Genomic DNA, 9,620 nt, shown 5'->3' with positions numbered 1-9,620 from the left:
GAGGTGCTGGCTGTGACAGGGAGAACATGTACGAAATTAACTAATCACTTTCTTTTTGTATTGTGTGAATTAGTTTTGACTGATCTCACTTGCACTGCATGTGGCTAACCTTAGCCCAGACATGCTGACAGACAATTCTTGTTTAAATGCATACATTGCAGTAATGAAACTTCCCATTTTCACGAAATGAAACTTTTGGTAGCCCTCGAATGTGATTACACAGCATTTGATTTAAGTTTCACAATAGTTGACTTGATTTGGCCATTATATAAAGGAAGAGCTGGATGTTTTGTAACTCATTCTGTTGTGAATTGTGTTCCTGACGGTACTGTTTCCAATATCTCCAGCAAAAGAAGAATTATGTATCTTCTATGGCCTCTACTGTTTCTGCACGTTTCAGCAGCGCGTCTGAACTTGTTTGGTTAGTAAATAAAATATTGCTTTTTTTTTCAAAATATTTGTACGTGTTTTTCAAAATTTTGAAATAATTATAATAATAATATAAATAATACAATCACAATTATGTTTCTAATCATCTCTAAATTTCTGTCTTCTTCTAAATCTTATGTCACTGGCTGAAGATGACGGACTAAAGCAGGCAAAACAAGAGGGAAGAGTGCGACTGGTGGGGGATCAGCCTTCATCTGGTCGTGTGGAGATCTACCATGATGGACAGTGGGGTACAGTTTGTGACGATGACTGGGACATGGCTGAAGCACAAGTGGTGTGTCGACAGCTGGGTTTTCCTGGAGCAAAATTATTTACGCTTGGAGGACGTTATGGTGAAGGTACAAACTCCACAGCACAATTTATTTGTTACACACTGTGATAAAAAAAAAAAGTCTTATATTTTTAATCCGACTTATATTTGTTTTTGTTTTTTTAGGCTCTGGTAAAATTTGGCTGGATGATATGAAATGTCAAGGCTCGGAGAGCTCGTTGTCTGAATGCAGCTTTAAAGGCTGGGGTGTTACTGACTGCTCACATAAAGAGGATGCAGGGGTGGTCTGTGAGACTGGTAAGACATTCAGCCACTAGATATATTTGCATTTGAACGTCTGTTTTATTTTATACTATGTAATCTATTTTGTTACATTATTGCAGGTACAAACATAACCAGCAATCGTCAGTTCTCTGTGGATAACAGTCTGGGTCTGTCTGATGATCTTGGTCTTCTGTTCGACAGTGGAGATGGTTGTGACTTCAGAATTAAAGTAAAAGACGACAGTGAAGAGTCAGAGTTGACTTTTTGTGTGCACAGAATGATCCTCATGTTTTATCCAGAATTAAACATAACAGACAACTCTAGAAACCTCACAGTGGATGTCAGCCAGACCTGCCACCCTCATGTCTCTGCTTTTCTCAGGTAATGTCCTGAAGACAACTTAACTTCAAAGCTCGATCCAATTGTCTCAGTTAATTGCAAATTTGAATTTTGCAATACAAAACTGACTGTATAATCAATGTTAGACACTTATAGTATCTGAACTGTTTTTGCTCAGGTATTTGTACACACGTAAGATTGATGTTTCCGTCACATCGGCTCAATGTCTGCATCAGCTGGCGTTTACCTTTGGAGTGAAGAAGCTTATGGAGGATGTCGGCAGGGCCTTCACTTTACTCATCCCTGAAGACAACACTTTCCAGACACAGGTATCCATGTTCGAGTATGGCGTCCGCACAGGTGACCTTGTCCTGCAGGAGAACGTCCTCCAGTATCTTTCCTGGAACTGTGAGTTCCTCATAAGCTCTCCAGTGTGGAGCAGCGTCTCCTTTCACATGATGGACGCTCTGCTGCAGCGCTCAGACCTGGTTGTGAAGGATGAAGCTTTTCTTCTTGAAGCTCTGGAGAGATGGATCCAAGACAAAGGTGATGAGCTGAGCTCAGACCAACAGGCCAGTCTCCTGAACCACATCCGCTTCCTCTTGATCCCTGTGGACAGACTGTACGAAATGCAGTTTTCCTCAAGCGTTCTCCGTAGGAATCATGAGAAACTGTACCTAACAGGTCTGCTCAGGGGTTTCCAGTTCAATGCTCTGCCCTTCTCTAAGATCAGAAATAACACGATTAGTGAGTATCTACCCAGAATCTACACTGGAGATGAGTGGAGTGTAATTTTTAATGCAACCACTGTCAAAAATTCACGCTATGAATACAGAAATGGTTATAATATAGATTATAACTATAACCGCGGGTATGGTCAAAATAACAGAATGCAATCCTTCTCCACTCCAGCACACCCTAGTGCTCTTTACAGAGAACAAAAGGTCTTTTGGCAAGCCCAGGTGATTCTAAGTAGACAGGAATGCTCTAATTATGGTATTTCATGTTATTCATTTCCTGTTGCAAGAATTATTGCAAGTGGTAATCAGAACATGTACACTAGCATCATTCGCTACAGCAACAGGTTGATTCTCACCTGTAAGAATGAAAACAATGTCTTTCAAGTCCAAGATTTCAAAAACAGCATGGCTGTGATCCCAAATAACAGCAGTATGGGTCTGCCGAACCCCTGTCCTGACGACTACAGTTTCAGATTTGTAGTGCGTCCAGAGTATATCTGACTGAACTGAGTTCTGTTTGACTCCAGCTACATACAGGCATTTCAGTATATTCAAATCTAGTTTAATCAAATCTATTACATTTAAATAGTTTTTGTTTTAACATTTTTTATTAATGTTACTCATTCTGCAGTGATTTCTCTCAAATGTTACAGTTGATTTGAAACTTTTAATTTAAATATTGTCAAAATAAAAATGCTTGATTTTGAAAGTGCACTTAAAAAAAATAAAAAAATAACATATTTCTTACATGATCTCTTGTCAGTTTGATTCCTCTTCGACGGACGGCTGTTAATAGTTAAGATGTTTATGAAATATATCAGCCTCGTCAGAATTGATTACATTTGACAGTTGCACAACAGTTCATTGTTTAATAAATTAATATGAGAATGATCACATTCATTAGGCATAAACTAAATATCGCAAATGCTAGATATTTCTTTTATTTTATAAAATGTTTTATTTGAGAGATGTATTTTGAGATCATGCACTCAGGCAAATGTATTTTCAAGATAAGTGGGCTTTCCTTGATTTATAACATTCACTTTGATTACAGCATATTGATGGAAATTAACTCTACAACACATTTAAAATGTGACTTTAACATATGCAAAAGCAAACATGTTTCCTCTATTCCCTTTAGATAAATTATAATTGTGAACATAATTTGAAAAGTTCAACTCTGCATCTACATGGACGTCTTCATCTTCGTTTCTTCCTTCGCTCCACAGTTTCAGCTTCATGCTTCACCTTCCTTTCTCCTCTCACTTTCACTTTTTTGAAATTCCCAACTGCACACTTCTGTTTTCTGAACGTCATTAGTGAGTAATCTTATAAGTTTGAAATGAAGATCTAAATGTCAAAGAGCTTATATTTCATGAGTTATTCTTTAAGATGTGCTCACACCTGCCAGTGTCAAAAGAGTTTTATTATTCTAAGAAACAATGTCCCTTTGATAAAAGACTTCTGTTATGCTCTGAAAGTGTCAATCATTTGAGCACAGAACATACAAGCTTCAACGGCCCATTAAATACACCCTCTAAGTATTAAAATGAATTTTTTTTTTTAAGGTGTCTTAGTCTAAAAAGGTTCAGGTGCTCACCAGTTAATTAATGTCCACCCTGTTAAACCTGAGGACAGTGGACCATAAAAAGGTTGGTAAAGTATTGTTTTTATTTATTTATTTTTTGGCTATTACATTCAGAATTATTCATTTCACAATAGTTTTAATTGTTGGAGACTTATGAATACTGTATGAAACTTGTGTTGTACTGTAACTCCTGAATTTCTGTTCAGATCCAAAATTGAAAAACCTGTGTGTAATTAAATATGTGACAATAATCTGCAGTAGTTAACCCTTAATAATGAGTGTTTCAGCTGTATATCATGCTCAAATCCGTTTCAGGATTCGCAGAAGTCACTTGAACGTCAAACCCCAGATTCAAAAGGTCTTGTGAAAATTAATAAAACATAAAAGAGTCACGTTTATTTGAGCATAGACTTGTTGTGTACATACACCAGTCCTGAAAAGTGGCTTGAGAACCTCCTCTTTGTATTGTGTGAAAGGGTTTTGTCTCAAACTCAAAACAGCCACTGAAACTGGATTTGTTTGAACATGCACACTGCCTTTATTCTTGAGTTTGTTTTCTCATGAAATGAAACTTAAGGTAGTCCCTAATTGTGATTGGATAGTGGTCGGTCACGTAAGGGATATCTCACAATGCTTGACCTAATTTAGAAGATATATAAATGAAAGCAAGATGGTTTGTCTTTTAGTAAGAACCTCCATGAATTGTGCTGATCCTGCTTTGGTGTTTTAAAGAGTTTCCAGCAAGAAAATGGTCATGTATATTTTATGGACATTGCTGTTTTTTTCTGTGTCAGCACAGCGGTGGACTTTGTTTGGTTAGTAGACTATATGAACATACATAAGTCTTTTTTTTACAAATACATAATATTGTTTCCATTTACACTTATCGCTTGTGACAGATGAAGAGTCAAAGCCTAAACGTGAAGGCAGAGTACGACTGGTGGGGGATCAGCCTTCATCTGGTCGTGTGGAGATCTATCATGATGGACAGTGGGGTACAGTTTGTGACGATGGATGGGACATGGCTGAAGCACAAGTGGTGTGTCGACAGCTGGGTTTTCCTGGAGCAATATCGGTTACGCCTGGAGGACAATACGGTGAAGGTATAAACATATTAGTGTGGGGGAAATCATTTAAATGTTATGCACTGTGATACCAGCAGTCTAATTTTTGACCTTTTGACCTATACTTTTTAGGCTCTGGGTCAATCTGGCTGGATGACATGAACTGTCAAGGCTCGGAGAGCTTGTTGTCTGAATGCTGCTTTAAAGGCTGGGGTGTTACTGACTGCTCACATAAAGAGGATGCAGGGGTGGTCTGTGAGACTGGTAAGACATCTGTGGATGTAATGTTTAGCACTATATTAAGTACATGACGAAGTAGCATAATCCAAAACAGTATTTTAATCAACGAGGAATAAACACAGGAGAATCGATCGCAGAAACAAACGTAGCACAAACACCATGTAAAGCAAATAACTGGGTATATATAATGGGTAAATAAATGAGACACACCTGAAACTAATACGCAACTATGGAAATCAATGACAAGATCAGAAACTAGGTAGACCTGAACTAAACAGGGCAGGAGAACAAGAAACATAAGAAAAAACAACAAATAGTCCATAACCGTGACAGTGAAGGTGTGTTTTCACACCGTAAAGAGTCCATCTGAGGAGGGAAGGGGGGCTCTGGAGGAGGACACAGAGGACACATAGCACATGGAAACCAGGGGAGCTGATGGATGGAGAGACCAAGGTGTTGATGACAGAGGGAGGAGCCAGGAGAAGGAGGAACCAGATGTGGATCCAGAGTCCAGGCAGGAAGAAGACCCACAATGAGATGATGGAGGGAGGAGCCATGGTGGAGGTAGGCTAATGGAGGTGGAGCCCAAGACGGGGACGGAGAGACGAAGAGCCAGAGTGATACCATGGGTCTGGATGGCCAAGATCATGCCACTGAGGTGGAGACCCAGAAGACCGTGTCAGAGCCAAAGCAACTGAGGACAATGGTGGAGCTGGAAGGATCCAAATGGAAGCCAAATGGAGCCTGATAGATGGAGCAACAAGGTGAAGCGGGAGGAGGCAGGTCGATGATTGACCTAGGCAGAGCCAGAGGAACGAGGAAGAACAATTGAATGTCCAATATCTAAATAAAATTAATGAGTGTCACCTCCATATCTGTGGTTAAGTGCAGAAACTAGAACGGTCCCAGATATCACCCACTAGGCCAGTGGCTCTTTTTGGTCCTGGGGATCCCCTGCTCTGCACATATTGTATGCCATCAGTTCATGGATCTCTCCTCAGAGGAGTGGATGATCTCAATCAGATGTGTTTAATGAGGGAGACATGCAACATGTGCAGAGCAGGACCTCAGCCCAGGAATAAGAACCACTGCACTTGGCATCTCTCATCTGCTGCTAGGTGGCGCTGTTACACATTTTAAATTAGCAAACCTGAGGTCTCATCTCCAACCAGTATACATTTTAAATTTGTGAAACTAGACAATACTTGCCTTTTATTATTTAATGTTCCCCTTGAATTTCAAAGATTTACACTTATAGCCACAAATATCTATTTAATTTTTCGCCAGGTATTGATTTCAGTTGCAAATGCCTTAATCATCGTGAATTTGGAAGAGTATGTAAAGGATCACATAAGGACAGTGGGCCTCATTTATGAAACTTTCAGAGTATGAGTAAATTCTGAATAGTTTGTGAGGAAATTGGAGCTTCCCAAAAATGGAGATTCCCGATTTGATTGTTAATTGTTTCATTTGTTAATAAAATGCATGCAGATTTAACGTAATGCTCAACCTTGAATTAAAACTATGTGAATTATGTGAACTGCAATGCTGTGGGATCTTCTGGACTCCCTTTCAGGTTGGGCTTCGGACAAATGCAAAAGACTCATTGACCATGTTTGGCTTTCAGTGGACTAAATACATTTTTTTTTAACAGAAACTTAACAGTGATTTTCTGTGTTTTCCAAGTGCTTTGACCACGATTTTTATTGAATTGAGGAACATTTTAAGCTTATTTATTACCTTTTCTTTTGCAGGTACAAACATAACCAGCAATCATCAGTTCTTTCTGGATAACAGTCTGGGTCTGTCTGATGATCTTGGTCTTCTGTTTGACAGTGGAGATGGTTGTGACTTCAGAATTAATGTCCAAGACGACAGTGAAGAGTCAGAATTGAGTTTTTGTGTGCACAGAATGATCCTCATGTTTTATCCAGAATTAAACATAACAGACAACTCTAGAAACCTCACAGTGGATGTCAGCCAGACCTGCCACCCTCATGTCTCTGCTTTTCTCAGGTAACTTTCTAAAGACCACTTCCTTTTTTTGTTTTATTTGTGTGTGATTCTCTTGAACAGTGTCTTTTGGGGCTTTGTGTGTTCATACAAAGAATGAGGTAGAATGTCTAATGTGGTTACTCTAATAAAAGCTCCACCTTGCAAAAATAAATCATAATAAAGTTCAGTCAGGACCACTTCTTAAAAATATAATTTAATGGTAATTCTGAGGATCAATTATTTTGGTTTAAAGGGATAGTTCATACACAAATGAACATTGACATCATTTATTCACTGTCAAATTGTTCCAATATATATTTTAAGAGTGCTAGTCACTAAACAGTTGATGGTAGCCATTGACCTCCATACTTTTTTTTTTTTGCATTGTATGGAAGACAGTGGCTCCTGTCAGCAGTCCAATCAAAATGATTTCCTAAGCAGATATCCAAATGCTCTTTTGTCAAGATGCTAGGACGGAAAGGGGTGGAGGTGGGCGCATATGTCCGTCCACAAGTAGGTGGAGTGACGAATCAGCAGCTGATATTGGTTAGCAACCAGTGGTTTACCCGAAATACGCTTGAATTCCGTTCAGTCACTCAACCTCTATTTCTTGCAGCTTGCTGAGACAGCTGAATGGAAGACAGCCGTAACATGGTTAGCACTGTGAAACTTGAGCTTAATGCTCAAAGCAGTTTATCATGCATCTCTTAGGGTGTTTATTTCATGTAGTGTATTCAAGCTTTTAGACTGAGTATTAAGATCATGTAGCCATCAGCTACAACCACAAATGACACTATTTCCTGTGAATGACTCATCAGAACTAAATACTGACACAGTACTTAAGCACCATTTATTTTTGCTCAGGTATTTGTACACTCGTCAGGTTGATGTTTCCGTCACATCGGCTCAATGTCTGCATCAGCTGGCGTTTACCTTTGGAGTGAAGAAGCTTATGGAGGATGTCGGCAGGGCCTTCACTTTACTCATCCCTGAAGACAACACTTTCCAGACACAGGTATCCATGTTCGAGTATGGCGTCCGCACAGGTGACCTTGTCCTGCAGGAGAACGTCCTCCAGTATCTTTCCTGGAACTGTGAGTTCCTCATAAGCTCTCCAGTGTGGAGCAGCGTCTCCTTTCACATGATGGACGCTCTGCTGCAGCGCTCAGACCTGGTTGTGAAGGATGAAGCTTTTCTTCTTGAAGCTCTGGAGAGATGGATCCAAGACAAAGGTGATGAGCTGAGCTCAGACCAACAGGCCAGTCTCCTGAACCACATCCGCTTCCTCTTGATCCCTGTGGACAGACTGTACGAAATGCAGTTTTCCTCAAGCGTTCTCCGTAGGAATCATGAGAAACTGTACCTAACAGGTCTGCTCAGGGGTTTCCAGTTCAATGCTCTGCCCTTCTCTAAGATCAGAAATAACACGAGTAGTGAGTATCTACCCAGAATCTACACTGGAGATGAGTGGAGTGTATTTATCAATGACACAACCGTCAATTACCAATACCATAACTACTACTATGGCCAAAATAACAGAATGCAATCCTTCTCCACTCCAGCACACCCTAGTGCTCTTTACAGAGAACAAAATGTGCAGTGGCAAGCCCAGGTGTTTCTTAGTAGTCAGGAATGCTCTTATTATGGTATTTCATGTACATCATTTCCTGTTGCAAGATTGTATGGATATAGTAATCAGAACCTGTACACTATTCGCTACAGCAACAGGTTGATTCTCACCTGTAAGAATGAAAACAATGTCTTTCAAGTCCAAGATTTCAAAAACGACATGGCTGTGATCCCAGATAACAGCAGTATGGGTCTGCCGAACCCCTGTCCTGACGACTACAGTTTCAGATTTGTAGTGCGTCCAGAGTATATCTGACTGCACTGACTGTCATTTTCTACCGGTGGTAAAGTTTACGTCTGTTTGTATATGTTTTTTCAGTTCAATCAAATTTTCATTAATAATGTTCAGTGTCAGTTTATGATCATTATAATAATAAGTGAAGGGTTTTGATTATTTTGATTTTTTCATGTAATGATCAGATTGTTAGACATTAATGATGTTTTATTGTTTAAAGATGCGCCTAAAAATGCTTCAAATGAAACAAATAAACAAACTTTTGTAATTTTCTCAGTTTTTCCTGCTGTACTATTGGTAAATTGGAAATAAATCGTAGGCTGGTTACATTACTACTTTTATCATTTTTTTGTCATATACTGTATGAAGTAAAATGAAACATGTAAAGATTCTGATATATATTTTGATATGGTATAAAATAGTGAATCAAACAATATTTTCCTGGTTTCCTTTATTGATGTAATCTTAATGCTTTCCAGGTTGCAAATATATTATTTTATTATTAATTTGTAACTACAATATTAGTTACAAATGAATGTAAATGAATGAATGAATGAAGTGAGAGGAAGAATACTTTGGTGTGTAAGCTTAATTTTATATTTTTATTCAAATAATAATAAAAAATGAGTTCAACGAGAAATTGTTGTAGAACAAGATCTTACAAAATTTTGTAGAAGAAAAGTGTTACATGCTCAGCGCAAAGACAAAACTGTTTTGATTCACATCTTCATCAGTGTCACCACAGAAAATAGTACCCGATTCTATTTATAGAGAATTATATGCAATATTTCATCTACTACACTAG

At 38.7% G+C, this 9,620-nt stretch overlaps 2 protein-coding genes across 2 annotated transcripts; both read left to right on the top strand.

The window, feature by feature from the left end:
- The first annotated feature begins 253 nt into the window (after positions 1-253).
- On the top strand, positions 254-2,816 carry LOC127944552 (galectin-3-binding protein A). Its single transcript, XM_052540575.1, has 5 exons — positions 254-421; positions 582-788; positions 887-1,018; positions 1,105-1,366; positions 1,503-2,816. Exons 1-5 carry the CDS (start codon positions 361-363, stop codon positions 2,563-2,565), a joined length of 1,725 nt encoding a protein of 574 aa, XP_052396535.1. The 5' UTR covers positions 254-360; the 3' UTR covers positions 2,566-2,816.
- A 1,485-nt stretch (positions 2,817-4,301) lies between these two features.
- On the top strand, positions 4,302-9,148 carry LOC127944571 (galectin-3-binding protein A-like). The gene is made up of 5 exons (XM_052540610.1): positions 4,302-4,467; positions 4,552-4,755; positions 4,849-4,980; positions 6,711-6,972; positions 7,816-9,148. The coding sequence occupies exons 1-5, from the start codon at positions 4,401-4,403 to the stop codon at positions 8,834-8,836; spliced, it is 1,686 nt and encodes a 561-aa protein (XP_052396570.1). The 5' UTR covers positions 4,302-4,400; the 3' UTR covers positions 8,837-9,148.
- The last annotated feature ends 472 nt before the right edge of the window (positions 9,149-9,620 follow it).

This window comes from Carassius gibelio, chromosome A3 (assembly GCF_023724105.1).
Source record: "Carassius gibelio isolate Cgi1373 ecotype wild population from Czech Republic chromosome A3, carGib1.2-hapl.c, whole genome shotgun sequence".
NCBI lineage: Eukaryota > Metazoa > Chordata > Actinopteri > Cypriniformes > Cyprinidae > Carassius > Carassius gibelio.
Note: the sequence above shows the minus strand (reverse complement) of the source record. Positions and strands in the feature narration are given on the sequence as shown.